General features: G+C 56.5%; 1 protein-coding gene across 1 annotated transcript in view; it reads right to left on the reverse strand.

Moving 5' to 3' along the window:
* The window catches only part of LOC113270878 (uncharacterized), a 144,956-nt gene that overhangs the window by 117,737 nt on the left and 2,614 nt on the right, over positions 1-24,605 (reverse strand). Inside the window, exons 2-12 of the mRNA XM_057315114.1 lie at positions 22,472-22,632; positions 21,145-21,215; positions 19,271-19,436; positions 19,056-19,190; positions 18,299-18,479; positions 15,955-16,085; positions 10,223-10,326; positions 7,862-8,027; positions 3,587-3,772; positions 3,303-3,455; positions 1,694-1,838 (exon numbers count right to left, since the gene is read on the reverse strand). Coding sequence (XP_057171097.1) covers positions 1,694-1,838; positions 3,303-3,455; positions 3,587-3,772; positions 7,862-8,027; positions 10,223-10,326; positions 15,955-16,085; positions 18,299-18,479; positions 19,056-19,190; positions 19,271-19,436; positions 21,145-21,215; positions 22,472-22,632 — 1,599 coding nt within the window. The remainder of the gene's footprint in view (positions 1-1,693; positions 1,839-3,302; positions 3,456-3,586; positions 3,773-7,861; positions 8,028-10,222; positions 10,327-15,954; positions 16,086-18,298; positions 18,480-19,055; positions 19,191-19,270; positions 19,437-21,144; positions 21,216-22,471; positions 22,633-24,605) is intronic.

Raw genomic sequence — 24,605 nt, forward strand, 5'->3', positions numbered from 1 at the left:
AACAGCCCATCTCCCAATACTTTTTGTGCAGATGAGTCAAGAGGAAGCCTGAACCCAAAGACCTGAGTATCTTTCAGGATTGGGAAAGGGGTGACACGCAATTCATAAAGGGGACCCTCTAGGCTCTCTGGGGGAGTAAAAACCAAATGAGAGCACCAACGGGAAAGAGTCCAACGAGGAATATTAGAGTCTAACTGGGAACCCTGAATCCTCTTGGTTGTCCCAGGCTCTCAGAATGCCCAACAGCTTCTAGAACAATCCACCAAGGAACAGAGTGGACTCTGGCTTTTATTGCCATTGGGCAACACAGGCCTGGTACCCCAGGGCCTCCGTCGAGGCAGAGCCCTTTGGCTGATCCCCTGGTGACAGGGCTTGGCTCAGTGGCCCACTTGATGCAAACAGCCCGCTCCCCCCTCCCCATCCCACACAAATCTCATCCCATCCCCGAAACGGCCAACAAACGGTTGCATCTTCTAACAGCACCATTTCTTTAGAAGGTAATGCAGCACTATCACAGACTTTTAAATGGGTACACCCTGCAACTTGGCTACCTGTCCTCTGGAAAATTAACCTAAGGCTAGATTAGCACAAGGTCTCAAAGGTGGATATGCAGAGAGGTTCATTTTACTGGTTGTCTCTCATGGCAAAAACCCAGAAATGACCAAAGTGCCCATCAGTGGGGACGGGTAAGGTGGATGATGGTGCAAGCTCCCAGCAGGATATCACGTAGCAGGAGATAAGAGTCGCCGTGCCCCGATGTGGAAAGAGCCCCCAGAAACACCAAAGGCACAAAGCAAGGAGCACAACAGCAAATATAACATGATCCTGAGTTGCGGCTGTTTAGGACATACGTAGACGCGCTCGTCTGGGCACTGCAAGTTCTGCTGGGTTACACGAGAGAACTGCTCGCAGTGAACGCCTTCAGGAACTGGGACTTGAGGGCCAGGGGAAGAAGAAGGTAGGCTTTAATTTTCCATTTCCACTTTCCTGCCTGCTTTGAAACTTTAAACAGCCACACACACAGCACTTAAAATGTTCTAAACATCTTTGCATATGAACTCAGCTTATGCTCCCTCTATGAGGGAGGGAGTATTATCATCCTCATTTCACAGACGTAGAAACAGAGGCTCAGAGAGATTTAGTAACTTGTCTAAAGGCACACAGGTAGGAAGTGGCTGAGCTGGGATGTGAATCCAGGCTGTTGGGCTCCAGGCAGTCAACTCACTGTCCATCATGCAAAAAATTTTTGAAAATCAGGGGAACTTATTTTTTGAAGTTTCACTTTTAGGTTTAGGAAATATGGCCCGAGGCCCCTGTTTAAAGGAACCTCTCTGACCCCAGAAGGGATCTGAGATTCGCAGACACCATCCCTCCTCTGTCTCGGGTTTCCCTTCCAGGTACTAGGTCACGAGCTGGCCAGAGCTACAAGGGAAGCCAGCGATTTCCGTCCTTTTTTACAGATGAGAAAACGGAGGACCAGAGAGGAGAAGCAACTTGTGCAAGGTCATCCAACTGCCATACATGTGAGGTGGGGGCACACGAGGCTACTCGGTCGGCGGGGGAAGAAAGGGAGAACGGGAAGGGGTTAGGAGAGCACCTGAGGGGCAGAAGGGGAGCACGTGCCCAAACCCTGCACCCAGCAGGAGGCTCCAAGCCAGCCCCAGCACCCCTGCGCCCCGCTGCCACTGCTCACCCTGGGTGGACCGCTCAGCTGCCTGGGTCCGCCGCACCTGCGCGAACACCTCCTCGCCAGGGCATCTCATCAGGGCCAGGTAGGCGCTGATGCGGATCTCGGCATCCTCCTCAGGGGCTTGGTACAGACGGGAGAGTGCAGATCGCTGGCTTGGGCAGAGTAAAGGCCATTATGTGGGGCCCGTCCACCCCCATCCCCCTCCACCCAGGAGCACGAGGTCCCCAAGCTGCTGTGGCTCCAGTTCTCCCAAAGTCGCAAAGTCTCCACTGCAGGAGGCCTCCCTGACATGCTCATTTGTGGGCTGGTTGTGGGAGGCGGTAGGGTCACTGCTAAGCCCACCCTCCCCCAGCCCCAGCCCAGAGGTTCGCCGATTTCCACAGGTGACAACAGGAAAATACACGGGTATGGCTGCATTCCAGTAAAAATGTATAAAAACAGCTCAGTGCCTGACACACAGGAGATATTTCCTAAAGGGCTTGGCTTACCCTGCCCCCCCCCCGCCCCGCCGCAAGCCACCTTCCTCACCCTGTGATGTTGTCCCTCAGCACCTGCTGGTTTCCTTCATAGCACAGCCGCCCACCCATCCACTCTTCTAGAAATATTTACTGAGCACCTCCTATGTGCCTGGCACCATGCTAGGTGACAGGAGCAAAACACACCCAGCTCCTGTCCACTGAAGCGTTCGTTCTAGCGCAGGAAGACTGACAGCACACAAGGTTAGGATGTGAAATATACAACACATCAGGTACTAAGTACTAAAGAGGGAAAAACTGAGTGGGGAAGCAATGTCAGGGGAAATAGCCAAGGAGGGCCTCACGGTGAGAGTGATTTTTCAACAAAGACCTACAGGAAGTGAAGAAGTGAAGCCTGGGGATGTCCAGGGGAAGAGCATCCCAGGAAGGGAGACGAGCACATGCAAAGGGCCTGTGGTAGAAGTGGGCCTGGAGTGTTTGAGGAACAACAGGCAGCCCGGCATGGCTGGAGAGCAGTGGGGAGCCAGGGAAGTAGGAGATGAAGCCATGAGGTGCTGAGCGGGCCCGTGGTCAGACCACACAGGGTCTGCTCAGTCACTGTCAAGACTTCGGCTTTGACTCACGGTGAGGGGGGAGCCACTAGTCCAGGGGTCAGCAAACTTTTTGGCAAAGGGACAGATGGTAAGTTTTTCTGGCTTTGCGGGCCATGCTGTGTCTTCTGCCACCGCTCAACTCTGCAGCTATGGCGAGACAGCGGCCCCAGACAGCATACAGACGAGCGGGCACGGCGGCGTTCCAGCAAAGCGCCGGGTACTCAACAGGCAGCAAGCGAGGCTGGGGACGAGGTCCAGAGCTCGCTGCCCCCCGAACTAGAGAGTGTGCAGCTCAGGATGGCCTTGGTATGGTTTGCAATCATACACTTGTCGCGTGTTTACTAGACAAGCACCTGCCTCCCCCCAGCCACGAGCTCCGGGAGAACAGAGAACTGCACACGTGTCCACACCAGTGCCCAGCACACAGCAGGTGCTCAGTAAACGTGTGACGAATGAACGAACAAAGAGGTGAATTAACAAACAGTGGTTCAAATCCCACTGGCCCCCAATCGTCTCCCCAGCCAACGACACACAGGAGCTCACGTCTGCAGAGCAAGGGACCCTCCGGAAGGCCTGGATGGCCCCCAGCCGGACCTCGGGGGGGCAGCTCCTCTGGGACGCACAGGAGCCCAGTGTGGGGGTGAGAGTTGCGGCCGCCAGGCCCACGTTGCCAATCGCCTTCAGCACGAGCTGGAGCTGGAACGAGATGGCAATGAGGCCTCGAGGCCTGGTTGGGGTGCTCACCCCACCCACCCCCACAGCCTAGGGCTCCCTGGCATGGCTCAGGCCCCACCAAGGGGCTGTGCCTGGATGCCACTTGTCCTCACCTGCTCAGCATCCGGCGGCTCCAGGAAGGTGCAGTTGGCACCCAAGGCCTCTCCCAGGATCCTCACGAGGGAGCCGACACCAGGCAGGTGTCCGCAGGGCCCATCCAGGGAGGCACAGAGGTTGTGCGCCAGGGCCGAGATGCCAAGGAAGGCACTGGGGCTGGTCCCCGAGGTCTGCAGGAGTGGCTGGGGACAGAAACCGGCCCCCACCCGAGCCGAGAAGGCTGGTGAGTGGTCCTTCACAGGCCTTGCCGCGTACAGATGGGCCCCCACCCTGGCTGCACACAGATTCCTCACAAGACAGAGGCCTGAGCCCCCCATCCTGAGTGGGATCTGTCCATGGGGGCCTTCCTAAAGCACCCAGGTAGCCCTCTGTGTGTATCAAGGAGGGAGGACCGTGTCATTGGGCTGACCCGGGGCGGGGCACTTGGCAAAGTCTGGAGACAGTTTTGCCTGTCACATCTGAGAGGCAGACTTGCTGGCATCCAGCGGGTAAAGAGCAGGGCTGCTGCCACAGGCCCTCTATGTGGGGGGACAGCCCCCACGGAGAACAGCCCACCCCCCACGTCAACAGTGCCAATGTTGAGAACCCCTGGGCTCGGTCACCAGTTTGGAGGAGCGAGGTGGGGGGTGGTGTCGTCTTCTGAGCAGAACACGGTGGAGTGGCCGGAGGCATTAGGGTAAATGGTTAGCAACCATCCCACCCAGGGGAAAGAGCAAGTCCTCGGTGTAGCTTGCCAGTTCCCGTGGTGTAAATGCTCCCACCGCGCTCTCTCCTGACTCACTGCAGAGGAGCGGGAAGAGCCCAGGTCCGCAGGGAGCAGCGGCCACGCGGCAGGTGCACGCACAGCCTGCACACAGAAGCCCAAGGGCAGGGATGCGGTGCAGGGACAGAATTAGGACTCGATTCTCTTACTTTTGCATGTGTGAACTCATCTGGGTGGTACGTGTGGGTGTGCACGTGTACCCCAGCACACACAGATATCCTGGTGCACCTGTCCCAGGGCATGTGCGTGCACATGCTCGAGTGTGTCCCCGTGTGTGTGCGCATGCGCGTGCCAAGATCAGGGTGTGCCCTGTGTGTATACATGCGTGTCCTGATGTGTGTACGTGCACGTCCCAGCGTATCCTGGGGTGCAGTGTGTACCCAGGTGTGGGTGCATGTCCCCACTTGTCCCTGTGCGTATCCTGAGGGGGGATGTACATACATGACACGTCTGCATGTGGACATCTACACGTTCAGGTACGTGTGTGTGCGTCCTGGTGTGTGTGTCTCTATACATCTCGGCGTGTGTGCGCGCCCTGGTATGTGAGTCTCCGCGTGGGTGCTTCCTTCATGAGGCGAAGGCGATGTGTGGCTCGGAAACGCACATGCACCGTTATTCTAGATTGGGCAAGTGAAAACAAACCCTCCAGGTTTTCTGCAGACAGAGGAGGGAGCACAGGGGTTGTGCAAACTAGAGAGAAGCCACCCAGGCACGTGGAGGAGGGCTCCCCGCCTCTTCCAGCTCTGCCCCAGGAAGGCTGCCGAGGGTAGGCGGGGCGGACTCAGGTCCTCCCGCACCGGATGGAGCCAGAGGCGCGGGGGAGCCCTACGGGGAAGGCCAGGCGGCTGGAGGCACTCGGGGGACCCGGACGGCAGGGCCGGCTCAGGCCAGGGCTCCCGGAGCAGGCCAGACAGTAATGACCCTGTCGGGTGGACGGCTGTCCCGGGGGTCTGCCCCGAACTGCCCACCTTCCCAGACTTCACAAGAATCAGAACCCCAGCTCCTAGTGAAAGATCTCTCGCTTAAGAAAGCTTTGATGACGCTTCGATGAAAAGTCTGCTTAAAATGTTCTCGCTCTTGTAATTTTTTAAAGATGAAAAGATAAAACCATCCCTAAGCCTCGGACCCTCATACAGCTGATTTCCCTTTTCCAAGGGGACTTGAGCGCTCACTTATCTTGCCCCCAACCGACCTTCCCCCAAAAGGCCAAGCCACTAAGCTGGTAGAAAAAACAGGAAGCGGCCCCACGCTGGGGAGGTGAAGCGCCAGCTCGGAAAGATGCTAGGCTGCACTTCGCAAGGCAGGAACGTCCGCCCCTGTTCCTCCAGAGACACCGTTAAGACAAGAAACGGCAAAGAGGGAGAATGCGGCCCAGAGCGGAACAGAGGCCGCGCACGCACGCACATCTCGGACGAGTGTCATGAAGAATACAGAAGAAAGAAGCCAGACTCCAGGGGCGCCTGGGTGGCACAGCGGTTAAGCGTCTGCCTTCGGCTCAGGGCGTGGTCCTGGCGTTCTGGGATCGAGCCCCACATCAGGCTCCTCCGCTATGAGCCTGCTTCTTCCTCTCCCACTCCCCCTGCTTGTGTTCCCTCTCTCACTGGCTGTCTCTATCTCTGTCGAATAAATAAATAAAAAATCTTAAAAAAAAAAAAAAAAAGCCAGACTCCAGGTGCACATGAGTTCATGGGGTAAAGGTCAAGAGCAGGCAAAACCGAGCGATGGGGGGCGCCTGGGTAGCGCAGTCGTTAAGCGTCTGCCTTTGGCTCAGGGCGTGATCCTGGCGTTACGGGATCGAGTCCCACATCGGGCTCTATGCTGGGAGCCTGCTTCTTCCTCTCCCACTCCCCTGCTGTGTTCCCTCTCTCACTGGCTGTCTCTCTGTCACATAAATAAATAAAGTCTTTAAAAAAAAAAAAAAAAAAAAAAACCGAGCGATGGCCAGAAAGGTCAGCATCTCTGTGACCTTTGGCGTCACGGATGGGGAGGGGCATGAGAAGTGAGGGGGGAAGCGGGAAATGTCCTCTGATCCTCTCCTAGGAGTGGCTGGGCAGGTGTAAAACCGTCCAACAGGGCACTTTAGAGTAATGCAGTCTCCTGATTGTGTAGTTTAATGTGTAATTTAAGACACGCACCCCCTCCCTGCGACGGGGTACCCTGGTTGGGACCGTGCAACAGACGGGGCGTGTGGGGAAGGTGTTGGGATCTGAACCACTAGAGTTTGGTTCCATCAGTCTCTCGGATGTGACAAGTACACCCTGGGGACGTTGGCGTTGACAGTGGGGAACTGAGCCACGGAAACATGGGAACTCTGTACGAGGCTTCGCAATGCCTCTGAACACCTAAAATTACTCCACGGTAAAAAGTGTATAAAATACTCTCTTACCTGCCTCCCATCTCCCTCCTCCATCCTTCTCTTCCCCCCTCCCTCTTTTTCCTGGCCCTTCACCCCTTCCTGTCCCCACCCCTTCCAGGCTGCAAAAAGCAAGCCTGTACCCCCAGTACAGGCCCGGCAGGCACCTGGCACGCACACATCTTTGCGGACCAGACCGGAGAATGAGCAAACCCGTCCAGAGGGGTGCGAGTTCTGGTCTGGAGGACAGGTGAGGCAGGTGACGAAGATCGTGGGCTCTATGAGCCGGGGGAGCCCGCTGGCTCTGCCCACCGCATACCCCTGACCCAGGGTCACAGCAGCGACACCTGCCACATGCATGACACTTGGCACACATCCCAGCTCCTCAATCTACAGAGGCTCCCTATATGTTACCCCCACCAGACGATGGGGAAACTGAGGCACAGAAAAGTTTAGTGCCTGGCTGGAGGTCCTCGTGGTCAGGGACAGAGCTGGATCCGAATTTGGATCACCCCTGCTCCCCGCCGGTGTCCTCTGAACTGTCGCCCACCACCAGCCCGGCACAGCAGGGTGAGGAGTGACGAGGGACGGGGCGCCCAGGGCAAGTGAGGACACACCCCGTGGAGAAGGGGCAGCAGCTGCCTCACCTCAGGCCAGCTGCCAGCCTCCTGGGGCCTCAGTTTCCTGCAACACGGGCGCCATCAACGCACCTCCTCCCAGAGGCCTCGTCAGGGTTAACCAAGACCTCCAGGTTGTTGCAAATCCTCGGCCTACCTTCACACGCATTCCTGGGCCTCAAAACTCAGTAGACTTACTTGTTCACGACAACGAGAGCAGCTCTCATGTAAAGTGCTCAGACGCTGTGCCAGACTCCAGAAGAGTCGATTCATGGGCATCACCAGCCCAGGAGGCAGGTACTCGTTTCAACCCCGTCTCCCAGATCAGAAAACGGGCTCAGAGAGCTTAGGTCACTTGCTCAGCATCACACAGCTGGGGGGAACACTGTTGAGACTCAAACCCAAGATCTCTCTGCTCTGTCCCCACAGGTACCAGGAGGGGCTGGCACAAAGCCCTGACAGAAGGTCACCCCCTGCATCCATCAGCAGCCCAGGGGGGAAGGATGACACGGGGCCGGGTGGGGGAGCAGGGACTCACCAGCAGCGTGTGGACCATGGCATCCGTGGGCTGCGGGACGAAGGCCAACGACCAGAGCCATGCCTCTATCTCGTCCGCCTCCACCTCCCCGGACACGATGAGGTCCTTCATGAGGCCCACACAGGCCTCGGTGCCACAGGACGGCAGGGCATCCACCAGCGGTGGCCTGAGATCAAGAGACACCGAGGGACGTCACGGAGTGGCTCACCTCATGCCCAGGCTGACTCCGGTCATCCCGGGAACACTTGGAGGCTCCCAGAAGTGTGACGGGCACGTGTCCGGGATCACACACCTTGGAAAGGGCCGAGCCAGGCCTGGGACCTTTTAGGGCCCATGGGGACAAGAGCAGCCAGTCCAAATCCTGGCAGGTCTGCCCACCCTAGGAAACAGCGGCTTCGGGGAACACGAGCCCTGCCCACTGCTCTGCTAACAGCTGCCATAGTCACCAAGGAGCAAGGACCCTGCCATCGAACAGGAACCAAGAGCTGGCAGATTGCTGCTACTGCTCTCCCCCCAAGGTCAACATCAGGAGTCTTCTTTTCTTTTTTGAGACCGCAGAAAGGTTCAGAAGCTCAGAAAAGGTTTTTAACTTTTATGCAACGGTGGCTCTGAGTAGGGACGTGACCGAATGGGAGGAGGGTCCCCAGGGCACAGCAGAAATGGGAGGCACCATGAGCCAGCCAGGTGCACAGCTGTGGGTGGACAGGGCCACCCACCACCTGGATGACTGATACCTGTGACTGCGGAGGACCCAACACCCCACCCCGACCCACATACACACCCTCTGCCTGTAAACGGTCTCTGGCCTCAGTTTGCTCATCTAGAAAATGGGAATGCTGATGAATGAGCCTGCCCTGTCATACCCGGGAGGCCCTGGGAACACAGAGGTCACTTCGTCTGAGTAACATCTTTCCTGTTCTTCCCACCTCCCACCCTCGTACCTCCTCTTTTCCCTAAAGCTTTGGGCCCCAGGGAACCACGCTCAGGCCAGAAGTGGAGGCAGCAGGGGCAAGAGAACTCCAAGAGGATCCGTCTTCACAGCAACTCCTGGATTTGGGATGGGTCTCCCACCTCCCTGACTCCCACCATCTACGTGGACACGTGAGACATGGGCTTGTAGGAAAATCCTGAGCAGCGGGCAGGATGTACGTCACCGAGGAAGCAGGCAGTTCCTCCCAAAGACTCCAGGCCTTGCCTACATCAATCACAATTACGACGTGCCTAGTCCAGCATCACTTCTCTCTAAGCCCCTAGGTACCAGATGGAGAAGCCCAGACCACCTGGGTTCAAATCCCAGCTCTGCTGTGTGACTCTGGGCCAGTCTCCTAACTCCTCTGTGTCTTGGCTTCCTTCCACAAGCGTAAAGTAGGACTATAATCAAGCCACCTACCCCACAGGGTCCTAGTGGGGTTAAATGAGAGAACACAGGGGCACCATGTGGCTCAGGAGGTTAGGCGTCCAACTTTTGATTTCGGCTCAGGTCATGATCTCGGGGTCGTGAGATCAAGCCCCGTGTTGGGCTCCGTGCTCAGCATGAAGCCTGCTTAAGAGACTCTCTCCCCTTCTGCCCCTCTCCACGCATTCTTGGTCTCTCTCAAATGAATATACAAATAAATCTTTAAAAACATAAAAATAAAAATAAATGAGAGAATACAGAGAGAGGGTTTCAGAAGCAGCCTGACCATGCCTTAGCCGTTCGGTGCTGCAGTCATGCAGTTAGACATTTGGTAATGCTGATTTTGCAGGGTTTTTTCTTCCTTTCATATTTTGGAGCTGATAACCTTTTTGAGATATTTTCGAAAGCCTTTGAGAAAGTCCCCGAAGTCTGGATCTCAGGGGCCTGGAGAGTGGCTAGACTTCGGGAAGGAGCCCCAAGCTTCCCCTGCCCCCCATACAGCCCCGAGCTCACAGAGCTCCTCGGACACCTCCCCCTTGGCACCCGGGGTCTCTATGCACCCCCTTGCTGGCCCCACATCAGCAGAGTCCAGGTGGTGGGATCCCAGCCTGGCCGGCACCCCACCCACGGGCAGAAGGGTACCCAAGGCACATTGGAATGCTAATTCCAGCTCTGGCAAGAGGGTCCCAGTCTGGGGAGAGAACAAAGACTGTATTTATTCTGCCGGCCCTTCAGCTTTAGTCCCAAGAGGGCTCGGCCCGTGGGAACCTCCAAGCTCCCGCTTAATCTCCTTCTTGGCAGCCATCCCCAGACTGAAGGACAAGGCAATATCCCAGGGATGAGAGGAGAGGAGATATTACCATCCATCCCTCAGTGGGGACCTGGGACAGTGTCAAGACCACCCAGCACCCCCAGGACCACCAGCCAGCTGCTGGTCCCCCTCCTCCCCACAGAAAGGTCCTTACCAGTTGTCCCGGCATTTAAAGGAAGACTGTTGCCAGACTTCCATCAGCTCATCTGGGGAGAGGCCCTGGAGCTCAGACACCAGCGTCAGGAACAGTTCTGCGGCCTGGGAATCAGAGGGGGGCAGCGTGAGAGACCGGGCAACCCAGCAACCCGGGGGCAGGGGTGCAGGGTCATCTCAGCCATTCCCCTGCCTTTGCGCAGGACTGCAAAGAAAGTGGGAAATGCATTAGCACCTTCCACCTAAGGTGTCCTGGGACCCAGTGAAATGAGGCCACGTGCCTAGGTTTCTGTCCACGGAATCCCTGGCACGCAGGCTGGCCCATTATTCTTCTTTGACAAGCATTTATTAGGCACCTAGTATGTGCTGGGCCCTGTACTAGGGGCTAGGGACACGGCGGGGAGAAAAACAGACACGATACCTGCATTTGTGGGCTTTACACTCTAATGAAAGCTCAGTAATTGTTCACCACGGCCACGATCTAGTTATTACAAGGAGTCTTAGCAGATTTCATACAGTAAGGTGGCAATCTTTCCTGACATTTTCAACGAAAAAAATATATGAGTGAGAAAAGGAACTGAAAAACGAGGACGTTTTTCAGAATTACGAGCAGCGATGGCTACGAATGGCTTTGCGGGTTCTGTCTCTTGTCTGCAGGCCTGACCAGCACAGCCTCTGAGGGTCCAAACACGCCCAAGGAAATAAAGGGCTGTATCCAGAGCACGCACTCCTTAGATTTTAAGAGATATATGGTTTGGTCCTGGCTCCCTGCTGGCAGCCCCCTTGCTTTCCCCAAGCTTGGCCAAGGCCAGGACTGAGCAACCCCTCCCACCCCCACACCCAGCCAGCCAGGTCCCCAGGACTACCCTGGGGGTCTGGGAGCAGCATGTCTCGCTTCGGGCCTCCCGTGCCGTGAGCGGTGGGGACCCAGTTCCCGGGCACACAGCTCCGCTCAGCAAGACACAGGCTGCAAACCAGGCCCCTCACAGGCCAGCTCGGCCTATCCCCCTCTCCTCCCAGCACGACTCTGGGGGGTCCAGGCAGCATTCCCGTAACATGCCTTCTGTCAGCGGAGCTGGTGGCTACCCTTAGCTCTGCCTTAGCTTCCTTGTGCAGGACACCCAAGCCAGCCCCTTGTGCGGGGAGTGACTGCCACCATCGAGGCTGGCCCCGACTGCTGTCGGCCTTACAGACTCTCTGACCCCCAGCTGGGGGCAGCTGCCCAGGGGCCTCTCGATTCCAGGCCTGCTGCCCACCTTCTGGATGGGCTCAGCTCCACTTCCTTCCAGCTGGGGGCTGCCTTTCCCCAGCAACACCCAAGATTCTCTGGGCTTTTAAGCCCTCCGGCAAGGATGCATACTGCTGTGCCTGGCCAGGCGCTCCTCCTCCTCCAGGGAGGCCTCCAGCCCCAAGTGTTGGCATCAGGACTAGCTTTCCAGAGCCAGGCATGGCAGGAAGGATCTCAGCAGTTCATCCCGGTTTCCCCTCCAGCAGGGAGAGAAGGGGAAAGCCTATGCACTAATACCAAGAACACGCGATACTACCACGACCAGCAGCGGTCGCTTCGCACGGAGCCTCTGCGTGTTGCCAGGCACCGGTCTAGGCCATGTGCGTGCAGGGTCTCATTTGACCTTCGTGACACCCTATGGGGAACGGCTGTCACTATCCCACTTAGCAGAGAAGATTCGAGACTCTGAGCAGTGAAGTCAGGTGCCGGTGGTCTCAGCACTGAGTCAAGAACTGAACTCAGGCCACTTAGCTCCCAAACCCACACTCTTCACCAGTGTCCTCTGGCCCGGTGGGGGGTGGGGGTGGTAGGGGGATAACAAAACAAACAAACAAACAGAAAAACACAAGGAAAAGGAAAGCCGGATTTGTAGCCTCTGCTGACGTCCAGGGTGCCAGTACTCCCACTGTGGCCCCTCTCCAGCTGTCCACATGCTGTCCCTGGACGCAGACTCGGGCAGAGCAGCATGGAGGCGCCAGAGCACGTCCTATTTCCACGTGCAGCGACGGCAGGTGCAAACGACCTCCAGTGTGGGGTCACAGGCAAGCGGCAGTTTTGAGGACTCACTACCTTTGGGTCTAGTGGAACTTATTTCTAATTCAATCATTGATAATGGCTGCATTTAACCACCAGCCTGCAGGGTTCCTACCGTCAGCTCTCGTACACCACGGTCCACACCGTCTCTCAAACACTTGGCTGTACACAGTTGGCATTTAATAAAGACCCGTGCGTTGGGCTCCCTACTCTTAGAATACCAGATGGCAACCATGAGCCATGCCCTCTCCCTGGCATCCTCCCTGCTGGTGGTGGCAGGGGGGCAGCCGACCCACCCCTGCTTCTCTCAGGGCCTCCTCCCGCCTCACCCACTGATGCTCGTGGCTACGCAGCCCGCTGCCCCCCACGTCGAAGCTCCTGGGCCTCTCTGCGGAGGGTCAGGCTGGGGAATTTGCTCTCTATTGAACACAGAGTCCTGGTTTTGTTTCCAGACTGAAAAAAACAACCTTGTCTCCTGCCCACCAACAATGGGGAGGGGCAAGGGCATTCCATGCTGAAGCCAGGGTGGCCGATCCCCCAGGCAACCAGGCGGGGCCCTCTCAGCCCCCCGGGGGGCCCAGGAGGTGCTTGGTGTGCACTGAGGCATCCCTGAAAAGCCATTTTCAGGAACAAGGTCCTCAGCAACTCACCCCCAGCGCGGGGCACCTCCCTAGTGAGAACCATTTACTTCCTTTCTTGGGCTATAAATACAGAGCCCCCGCCCTGGGCCCTCGGGGCCCGCCTTGCCGGGACCATCTCCCCGGGGAGATGCCCGTGGGGGTCAGAGTGCGCTCCGGAGGCCAGACGGGAGGAAGCGGGCCTGTGCTGTGGCCGCCCAGCGCGCCCTGCATATCAGCAGCACGATGGTTAGCGCCTGGGCTGCAGAGCGGCCGTTCTCAAAGCGGGATACCGGGCACCACCCGGAGACACTTTCAGGGGTCACAATTGGGGAAAGGGTGCCACTATCAGCCTACAATGCACAGGATGGCCCCCACAGTAAAGAACGATCCGGCCCAAGGCGCCAGTCGTGTCAAGGTAGGAACCCCGCTGTGGGGCCAGGCTGCCTAGGGCGACAGCTGGCCCTGTCAGTTACCGGCCGGTGGCCGGGAGGACCCCCTCGTGAGGCAGATGGCCCCTTGGCTGTGGGCTGCTGACTCCCACGAAAGCCCCGGGTGAGGCCCACTGGATCGAGAAGCTGGGAGCCCGGCTCCTGGAACAGCGACGGCCCAGCTGCAGGGGTGTCTGCTGCGCATCAATCCTCGCACAGAATGCACAGCGTGTGCACGCGTGTGTGCGCGTGCGTGCAACATGCACTCAGTGTCCACGTCTCGAATAGTCTGGGTTCAAGATATTCAACTACACGTTTAACACGTAGTCGAGACTATCGTGTAGTCTATGTATTCAACATACTATAAAAATACGTGCTGCCTCAGTGTCTGTCTGAATCCGGTCCTTCTCTCCTCACCTCCCACCCGCCACCCCAGACCACCCTCCTTCCTGTCATGTCCCCCCCACATTGCTGCAACAGCTCTTAGCAGGGCTCTGGCATCCACCTGGCCCTCAGTCTGTTCTCCAGCCTTGGAGGTGGGTGAGCCTTAAAATGCACATCAGACCGTGACCTCCCTCCTCTGCACAACACCCTCCAAGGCTCCCCACTACCCCGAGAACAAGTGCCCTGTGTGCTCTGCCAAGGGGCTGACCCTGGTCCCCTCCCGCCCTCCCCACCCGGCTGCAGCCACCGCCCCCCTCCGCCCCCCCCTTCCCCAGGCCACTCAAACTCGAACTCCCCCAGCAGGAGCTCCCACCCTGGAGCGTATGTGCTGTGGCCCTCCCTCCACCACTGTTATCCCCCCAACCCCCCACCCTACATCCACACAGCCCACTGCACAGCAACTTCAAAGCCCTACTCAAGGTCACATCCCCAGGGAGGCCTCCCAGGCCATCCATCATTTCAAATTGCACCCCATGCAGGAACTTTGTTGCCCCTCGCCCTCCTTCCCTGCTCTACCTGTTCCCCCCTGCCCCCCGGGGCCCAGGACACTGGGTTCACAGGTGTGTAGGCCTCCCCGCTCAAGCACCCCAGGTGTTCCTGAAGCCCAGCAGGACACAGGGGTCTGCTGGTCTCAGCCCTGCCCCTGGAGATGGAGGCCAACCAACACCCCACCCCCACCCCACCCCCCGCCGATGGCTCCGGCCCAGTCTCTCCAAGCTCCAGAGCAAACACTTCACCTCGCCAAGGCAGGACTCCCAGGAGGCACTTTGGTGCCAAGAATTCCAGCCTAAGGTGCTGCTGGACCTGAGGGCTACGGCTGGCTGGGCACCGGCCTCCCAACATCCTCGTGTGTCCCTACTCTGCGTGAGAAACACAGAGAAACCCAGAGCGGTGCACCCAGACACCTGTTCCCAGCCCCCACCTGCCAGGTCAGAATATCGAGGCTCAGGGTGTGGGCATCTGCATATCTGAGGAGCCCCCACACCCAAGTGCTGCCGGAAAGCTTTGGAGGGCGAGGGTGTGCCTGGGACACTTGGCACCATGCCTACAGCTGGAGACAGGGGCCCTGCTCTGCCCGGCCCCTGAATGACCAATTTCAGTTCCCCAAATCCTGGGTCCTGCGTAAGCAGCCACTGAAACAGGTATTATCCGGAATAAACAAACAAGGACAGTGTGAACCCTCCCAGGCAGTTAAGGGATCAGAGGGAAAACACCCCTTTCTGCTCTTCTCAGCACACAGGTGCTGAGGCCTGAATCAAAAATCCCTCATCTCTCATGCCTTCCAGGAGAGGCCCTGGCTCTCACGCTAAGTCAGCAGCGACTCTGAGATGGGGCAGAAATCATGGCTGTGGTGAGTCTCCAAAATGTCACTGGTGGGGGCACCCAGAGCTGTGAATGGCAGGGATGGTGGGACAAAGATTGCTATGTACCTGGAACATTCTAGAAATCATCCTGACCATGAGGACCTGCAGGAGCCAGCCCTGCTGGTCCTCACTGTCCAGCTCCAGCGATGCTAGGTGACCTGCTCCCCAGACCCGTCCTCAGGGCTCAGGCTCCAGACTCTGGTCCTTTCCAAGCTTTTTTTCAGAGTTCTTTCTTCCCTTGATTTTATTTATTTTTTAAGACTTCATTCATTTATTAGAGACAGCCAGCGAGAGAGGGAACACAAGCAGGGGGAGTGGGAGAGGAAGAAGCAGGCTCATAGCAGAGGAGCCTGATGTGGGGCTCGATCCCATAACGCCGGGATCACGCCCTGAGCCGAAGGCAGACGCCCAACTGCTGTGCCACCCAGGCGCCCCTCCCCTTGATTTTAAAGAGACACCCCCAGGTCTCATCTCCAATGTCTTCTGCTTGAGACCCCTTGTCCAAAGTGCTCAGCCACATCCTTACCCTGTTCAGAAAGATAGCATGAGACCCCAACAGGACTATTTGTCCATATACAGATGAAAGAAAGGTCTCCTCTTTGCTCGTATCATACCTGTACTGGGGCACAAGGTTTGGCACACACAAGTTAGATCTCTTCCCCTCCTTTTGCTTTTGTAACCAGGCACAGCTGTGCTGTACACAACCTGAGCAACCATACGTAGCAGCCCTGATCCTGAACATCAAGTAGAGCAGACCATAAACGATTTGGCAAAAAAGAGAGGGCGTCCCTGGGACCCACGCCAGATTCTGGCTTAGGGCTGGAGAAAGCACTTACCTCAAAGCTTGTGGTCTGAGCCAGGCACAGCTTCCTCACTGACGTGGCCGCTGTGACCACTGTAGCTTGAGACTGTGTTTCCTCCCATTCGTATAAGAGGCTGCTTGGAGTAACATCTCCATCGTCCGGATCTGATGTGGGAGGCACTAGATGGGGATGACCATATGGAGGAAAGCCAGAATGAGAAGAATGTCCCCTGAGAGCCGCCCCCAACCCTACCAATGCTTCCTTCTGCATGCTTCTGACAAGGGGTTGGGGGGGAGGGATAAGCACAAGGACAGTCACGGCAGCATTGTTGCTACCAGCAAAAGATGCGAAACAACCTTTATACCCATCTGTGAGCGGTGGTCAAACAGGCTAACTCCAAAGCCCTCTTGGATTGACAGAGAAAACAAGAAAAGTCCATCCACGCAACCCAAGGTTATTCCGAAATAAAAAGGTCAGACAGCTGCTACAATGTGGACAAAACTTGAAACACCCAGAGTGAAAGAAACTAGTTATAGAAGGTCACATACTGTGTGATTCTGTCTAAATGATACATCCAGATCGGACCAATCCAGAGATGCGGAGTGGTTGCCAGGGGCTGCAGGGGATAGGGGTGACGGCAGACGGGTGTGAAATTTGTTTGTGGAGTGAAGAAAATGTTGCAAAGTTGGTTGCCATGGTAGGTGTACAACTCTGAGTATACCAGAAGCCATCAAATTGTTCGCTTTAAATGGATTAATTGGGGGCTTCTGGGGGGCTCAGTCAGTGAAGCATCTGCCTTCAGCTCAGGTCACCATCCCGGGGTCCTGGGATCGAGCCCCATGTCGGGCTCAAGGAGCCTGCTTCTCCTTCCCCCTCTGCCTGCTACTGCCCCTGCTTGTGCTCTCTGTGTCAAAGAAATAAAATCTTTTTTAAAAAATAATAAATGGATTAACTGTACAGCAGGTAAATTAAAACTTTTTTTAATTTAAAAATAAAAAATAAAAATAAAACCACTGATGGGGTGCCTGGGTGGCTGAGTCAGCTGAGCATCCAACTCTTGGTTTGAGCTCAGGTTGTGCTCTCAGGGTGATGAGATCAAGCCCTGAGTCGGGCTCTGCACTCAGCCTCGAGTCTGCTTGAGATTCTCTCTCCCTCTCCCCCTCCCCGTGCTCTCTCTCTCTCAAAATAAATAAATCTTTAGGGGCGCCTGGGTGGCTCAGTCAGTTAAGCGTCTGCCTTCGGCTCGGGTCATGATCCCAGGGTCCTGGGATCGAGTCCTGCATCAGGCTCCCAGCTCAGCCGGGAGCCTGCTTCTCCCTTTCCCTCTGGCTTCCCCCACCCCCACCCTGCTTGTGCTCTCTGGCTCTGTCAAATACAATTTTTAAGAAATAATAAAAAATAAATAAAACCACTTGTATCTTAGTGAAAGAAGAAAAAAAAAATGAAAAGCTCATTCAACTCAGTGGGGAGCCCCTGGGCCTTGACAGGACTAGATGCCCCGTCCGGCTAGCATGGTGCCTGAGGGAGAGCTCAGGAGGCAAGTGGGGCTGGGATCTTATAGCCAGTGTCTCATGGCACCAGAGAGGATGCTGGGAAGCCCCAGGTTCTCCTGCAGGTGGTGCAGTGAGCCCGGGTTCAGAAGCTCAAGGGCTACCGGCCAGGGCTACAGAACGGAGCTGGGGGTTCGAGTCTCAGCTCTGCCTCTCACTAGCTGTGCGACCTCAGACAAGTCCTCTTACCTCTTGGAGGCACAGCTTCCTTATTTGACAATGTGACTAATAACAGTACCTTCCTAATGGGCTCATAGTAAGAGCTGAATTAAATAATTCACATAAAACACTCAGTACAGCTCCTGGCCCACAGTAAATCCTTCTTCCCGAGTGTCGGCAATAATAATCATTTTTATTATTCAGAGAAACAGTTTTTCAATCACAAAAAATTATCTTTTTCCCTCAGATGCATGCCTTGCTTCTTTCTTTCCATGCAAAATTGGGGAAGAGAGCCAAGCTCCAGGGAATGCTATGTGTTGGCAGAGACTTTCCAGAAAACCAGGAAAGCTGAGTCAGCTTGCCCCCCAAAATGGTCAGGTCATCAGATGGAAGGCAGAATTCGCTCACAAAAGCAGGGAAGCAGAAGATTCTATCTCCACTGAAGACAACCCAGGGAGAACGTCAAGACCAAGCATGAGCCGTGTGAGCCGGCAGAAACTTCTGGAGAAACTTCTAGAAAAAGAGACTGACTCTCCTGACAATAGCCGTTTTCAGAAACGGTTCAAGACAGACAGGGACAGAGGAACAGAGCCTAGGCCTGCTTGAGCCCCTCCACCAAAGGAGGTCTCAAGGCTCCTCTGAGGGTCCTCACAACCACCCTTGGTCACCTGTGACAGCCGGATCCAGGGACATCGCACGCAGCAGGGTGAGTGAGGAAAGGGTCCGCATCTGCACAGCACTTGCCTTCTCAGAGAGGGGCCCCACAGTGTCCAGCTCCATGCAGGAGGCCTCCCTCAGCACGCCAGCCTGGAAACTCTGGACGCAGGTCAGGCGGGAGGCCAGGCCAGCCTGCTGGACCACGGGGGCGGGAAAGGCAGGGGCTCAGGGGAGGTCCAGGCTGTGAGGGAACCCTGGAGGGCTGGAGGGAGATGGGGCACACCAGGGGCTTCAACACGGGACCTCAGCCCCCCCACCCGGGGTTGTAGTACCAGCAGCCCAAGCAAAGGCTGATGGGGGGGGGGGGGCGGGACACAAGAGAAGCAAGAAAGTCCCAGGAACAGGAACCCCAGGGCAAGTCATAAAACCGCAGGATGAAAATGCAAAACAGGAGAGGCAGCTGCGAGGGATGCCAGGGATCAGACTTTGTCTAACAGTAGTTAAGGGCACCAAGGATCGTCTCTTATCCTTCCCCAGAAAGGTACTATTTACAAAACACGTGCTCTGCAGGGAGCAGGGACAGGAGGGGAGCAGAGGAAGTGGCAGGCAGCAGAGGGAGCAGAGGAGTTTGGAGGGAAGGAGAAAGGAAGAGGGAAAGGAGGGGACTAACCATGTAGACTTGTAGATGGGGCAGGGCGGTGAGTTGAGGAAGGAGGAGGGAAGGAAGGCGGGACTGGGGGAGTGGATGGGAGGACCGAGGGCACTTACCTGCTCCCCGGGGAGAGCCTGGGAGCGCAGGGAGGAGCGCACTCTGCGCAGGGAGCAGCGGGCCAGGTCCTTGGTCTTGCGCAGCTGGGCACCATGGGGCTCGTATGTGGTGGGACACCTGCCCAGGACGTCCTCCTGGGCCAGCGGGACCGTCAGCTCCCTGTCTGCCCCAGGCTCCTCCCCCGCCCCCACCCCCTCCAGGCTCCTGGCCTCACCTCTTCGAGGGTCTGGGGGGCACGGGTGCCCGGACGCCCCTGCAGGAGGCTCAGCACCGCACGCTTCACGTTCAGCGCCCAGCGAGGCTCCGCGCGGCGGGGACACAGGCGGGCCACACGCCCTGCCTGCAGGACGAAGCGCAGCGGGTGGCGGCCTAGGGCCGCGCTGGGAACGGGTGGGCGGGAGTCAGGCGGAGCCCCTCAAAGGCTCCAGGACACCTCTTCACTGTGGGGGCCACATATCCCTGCTCCTTCTGCTATAGGTCAGTTGCATAGGAAGCCCCCCAGGGTACCCCCACATCTTTCCAAACAGCCTTGCTTCCCTCTTGAGCTGGGTTCTCCAGCAACTTCTGAATCAAACACAAGGGGTGGCCAACTCTTGACTCAAAGCTGCCCCCTGCCTTACTAACACTTGCACCAGAAATACCAGTGTGTGCCCGGCGTCAAATACTCGAAAACTGCACGTCCAAGAGCGTTCTGAATTCCAAACAGTCTCATTTCCCCAGCCCACCGGGGAGGGAGCCAGCCTTCCCCCACACACACATTACAGAGGAGGAAACTGAGGCTCAGGACCCGAATGTGACTTGTTTGGGGCAGCAGCTCGGATTCGAACCCAGGCAGGCTGGCTCTAGGGTCATGGGTCTCAAATTCCCCCCACCCCGGGAATTGACTTGAGACTCCATCACTGTCCAGATGAGGAAAAGAGGCCTGGGGCGGGGGGTGGGGGGGGCTACTCAAGGGGATCACACAGCAAGTCAGGGAGGAGCTGGGACCAGAATTCAGCCCAGTGCTCGTCTGGCCACCCCTCACCTGGCAGGAAGGAGCCTGTGTCTTGCATCTGCCAGGCGAGGGGATGGGGGTGCAGTGGGGTGACGGGTGGTGAAGTCCCCAGTTGTGTGTGGGGGTAGAATAGAGCTCAAGTCCAGCGTCCAGCCAGCAGGGCAGAATTTTGAGGGACGGAAGTGTCTCTACTTGTACCTCCCTGGGAGGTCACTGCCACCTCTCCAGCTCCAACTAATATCTGGGGATCTTCTAGAAGTAGCCCTCTGGGTCTCAGGCCTGGCCCCAGAGAAATGCTAATGGTGCCCGCCCCTTCCAGAATAGCAAATGTCAGTCGGGCCTCAAGGAGCTGACAACCCCCAGCCCTCTGACTTAGCATTTCTGATGAGGAGCCCAAGGACAATAGCCCGCATGCCCCTGTGGAGGAGACCACCCCACGCCTTTCAGAGGGGATCCAGCTGCCCCTCGGGCAGCATCCCCCATCCCTGCACCCCAGCACAAAGGCTTTATTTTTTTAACAAATGAATTTGCAATAAAAAAGGAAGAGGAATCTACAGAGATGGGCTTGTCTTCAGTCTGGACTGAGCTTTGAGGCCACGGAGGCCACTGCCAGGGAGTCCTGGGAAACAAGCCGGAGAGAGAATTCCAGGCTTGGTCAGGTCACAAAAGGGAGGCTTAGCTTGGGACAGGAAAGGCCACGGGTCTCCAAGAAAACCCCCATCTCAGCAGAGACAGGGAGGAGAGAGGGGTGGGCTTTAGCGGAAGACACCCAGTGTCTTCCAGAACGTACTCAAGGACAATGCCCAGAGGGTGCTGGACAAACACAAAATCTGGGCACGCTGGGGGTGACAGGCAGGGAAACAGGAAGTGAGTTCTGTCCACCACGTAAGGGAAGACCGCGGAGGCTACTGAGAGTCACCCAAGGCTCCTACAGCAGTCCCCACCGACGATCCGGTCTGGGTGCCTCCAAGTCCAAACCTAAGAGGGTATCACTCTTCCCATCTAACTTGGAGCGTCCAGCACGTGGCAGCTGTGGGAAGAGCGTCTGGGGTTCACACGTCCAGTCCCACAAGGTGCAAGGCCTAGTGTCTTACCTCACATTCTCTGACTCCCTCAGAACTGCCACCTTGGACCCCAGGATAGATGTCACCTGGAAATCCTGGAGCTGAAGCAGAAAGCACCATGAGTCAGGGACCTCTCCTGGGACACCCAGGGGATATGTTTTAAATTTTTGAGAGAGTGCAGCAGGGGGAGGGGCAGAAGGAGAGAATCTTAAGCAGCCCCCACGTCCAATGTGGAGCCCGACAAAGGCTCCTTCTCACGACCCTGAGAATGTGACCTGAGCTGAAATCAAGAGTCGGATGCTCAACTGACTGAGCCACCCAGGCTCCCATCAATTTTTCTTTTTTTTAATGCTAAAAACAAAGCAACCGAATGAGTCAGCAGCAGCACACCATTTGCTTTGTGAAAACCGGTCCTGTGGAAAAAACCATACGGCTGCTGGTATTTTGATGGACGTGAGCAGACAGACAACAAAGTGGCAGGTCTGAGCTTAACAGACATTTTGGATGGTTTAAGAATTCAGAGGCAGCTCAGAGCCACCCCATGAAAGACCCCATCCTGTGATCTACATGAAACATTAAAAAAAAAAAAAAGGTTTTTTTTTAAAAACTCTTGTCCGCAAGTGCTCCAGCCAGTTCAACTGCTTCTCCAGCATGAATGAGAGAGGACTCCAGTGAAACTAAGAGGCCATTTATGCAGGATGGGAGGGTCTGTTCAGAAAACAAGAGAATCATTAGGAAGGAGACAGGAAAGAATGGCCAGGCACTTCCACTTGCGAGAACACAAGGGAGCTCTGGGGAAAATCTTAATAAGAGAAAACCTAGGACCACCAAGTCTAGCTCATAATTCTGCCTCGACAGAGCCCAGAGCCAATACCACCACGCCACCTTACCACTTGCCTTTAACACGAGCCGTGGACCCAGGCACTGCAAGGCCCAGTGTCCAGTATAAAGTTGCCCAGGGCAGGCCTGGGGGCTCCAACCAGGCCTTGGGTATCCCCTCCAGTGTGTCCATTTGTCTACAAGGCTCTTGACTGGGTTTGGCTTTGTTCATTCCTGGGATCTGCAGGTTCCCCAGCTTTGACCCTCATTCCTACCAAAGACACAGCTCGTGCCCAACCCATAGCTCTACTTGCTCCAAGGAATACCCTCACTCTTTTTTTAACCACGGTTATTCCCCCCCTGGGCACCTCCTACAACCAAAATGGCGCCATGTTCCCATGTAACCTCCCAAGTCCTGACTTATTGACTTTGAGATTCCTCAGAAATCTCCTCTCTATTGGAAAGCTGAGGGGTCTGTGGCTTCCCCTTGGCCCTCCACAGCATCACTGTGACCTCTAGGTTGCCCAAAGACACTCACCCATAAGGCCATCTGGCACGGGCCAAGCACGTCGACAATGACCAAGCCTTGGAGGCCAAGGCCACTCCCCTCTGCGGGGTCCCCCTGCAGGCCAGTACTGGTGTTGGTGGAAAAGTGATAGGTGTATCGGGTGCCCACAGGGAGGTGGGGATCAGCTGACCCTGGAGAGCAGAGGGCACAGTGTCACCTTGACAGCCCATCACCCTCGGGGACCCAACTCCACAGAGACTATTTGGACATCCTTGTTCCCACCTCCCTCCCTCCACCTGGGTCCTGAGCTGCCCGCTCCCCGTGGAGGGGAAGGCTGGAGGGCTGCACACTCCCGGGAAGGTAAAGAGGAAAATTAAAATATTAACAGTTAGTTTAGTGCTTGGTAAATATGAACCACTGTTCTCAGGTACTGAGCCCCCTTCTGAGAGCTTTGTATGTCGTCTTTGGCCTCTTCCCACTTGATGGGACACCCGGTTGCCATAACCCAAACCATCTGTAGACATTGCCAGACATCCCTGAGGGGTACGACCGTCCCGGCTCAGAACCACTGATCTACGCTCACGTGAACCCACTCACTCCTCTTAACCAGCGTGGAGGTGGGTGCTCTTATTTTCCCCATGTTACAGAGGTAGAAGCGGAGGCTCAGAGAGGTTAACTCACTCACCCAAGGTCACACAGCCTGGATGCCAACCTTGGAAGTCTGACTCCTCACCTGCTGCCCTGAGGACAGTAGTGTGTGCTAGGAGGGGGTCGCCCTGAACTCTTACGGGGGGCAGAACCGTCAAGCAGACCAGCCTCAGGGGCACAGAGGTGGCGGGAAGGGCTGATTCAGGATCAAACAGCTTTGTACTTCTCCAACTCTCTATTTAGGCTGGGTGACGGGGTTGCAAAACCAACTATGACACCCCACCCTTCACTGGGCTTGCAAGTGAATGGACATTTTCCTGTGCTCCAACACAGCCACACCTTTCACTCCCAGGGTGCTTCTCTCCCTCCAAAGAATTTGCCCTGCGGCTCTCTCGTCTGCTCCACCCCGAAGTGCAAACAGAATCACCCGGAACAGATGTTTATTCCACCTGGGGACCACAGGGCATGAGGCCAGAGCCCACGGGCTTTACCTCGGGCGTGCTGTTTGCTTCTCTAACTGCTGATGACCAGATGGCCTTTCCAGAACCGGCCTGGCTCCGCCCAACAGGCCTCTCCTGGAAACAGGGACATGCCCTCCGAGTCTGTCCCTAATCACACCTGGCAGCTGGTCCGCTTCGTTCCCACAACCACCCCACCCCATCCTGCCTCCTGGTCACCAGAGGTGTGATACGGTCTCCCGGGAGACTCGCTCACCTGTGCACGCGGTCACGCAGGGCGGTCTCGCCAGCAAATCTGGAACGGCTGAAATCACAGATCAGATGGAACGAGGGCAAGGTCAGAAGGAGGAGGGCCCCAACCCGTGGGCCACTGACCTACTCGTGAATGGGACGTTTAAGGGCTCAAGGGGAAAAGAGAGAACGCCCGCTCTCCTCTCTCCCGTAGGGCTGGGAGTGACCTCCCCACCCCTTACCCAACCTGCTCTTCCCCATCCTGCGAGGTGGCACCACTGTCCTGATGGCTTAGGCTGGTGACTGGGAGTCATCTGTGCTTCCACTCCTTTACCGTATTGCTCCCTCCCTCCCTCCTCCCTCCTCCCTCTACATCCATCCCTTCCTCCCTCCCTCCATCCTCCCCTCCCTCCCTCCATCTCTTTCCCTCCCCTCCCCTTCCTCCCTCCATCTCTCCATCTTTCCTTCCCCTCCCCCTCCCTCCATTTCTCTCTCCCTCTCTCTCTCCATCTCTTCATCCCTGCCTCCCTCCTCTCCTCCCTCCCTCCCTCCCTCCTTGTGTCTCATCTCCCTGGCCATCACTCTAGGCAAAGCCACATCTTCTCATGCCTAAATGATGGCAGTAGCCTCCTAACTCTTCCCCATGTCCACAATTCCTCGTCCACAGCTAAAGTCATCTAAAAAACCTAAAAACCTGATCACATCACTCCTGGTTTAACAGCTCCTGGGTCTCCTGCCCACCACCCCCAAGCCACATGCACTCATAAGGACGTCCTTACCCTGAGAGCTGGCCTCGCTTTGCCCTCTGGCCACATCTCACCCCACCT

Source organism: Ursus arctos, unplaced genomic scaffold (assembly GCF_023065955.2).
Source record: "Ursus arctos isolate Adak ecotype North America unplaced genomic scaffold, UrsArc2.0 scaffold_2, whole genome shotgun sequence".
Lineage (NCBI taxonomy): Eukaryota > Metazoa > Chordata > Mammalia > Carnivora > Ursidae > Ursus > Ursus arctos.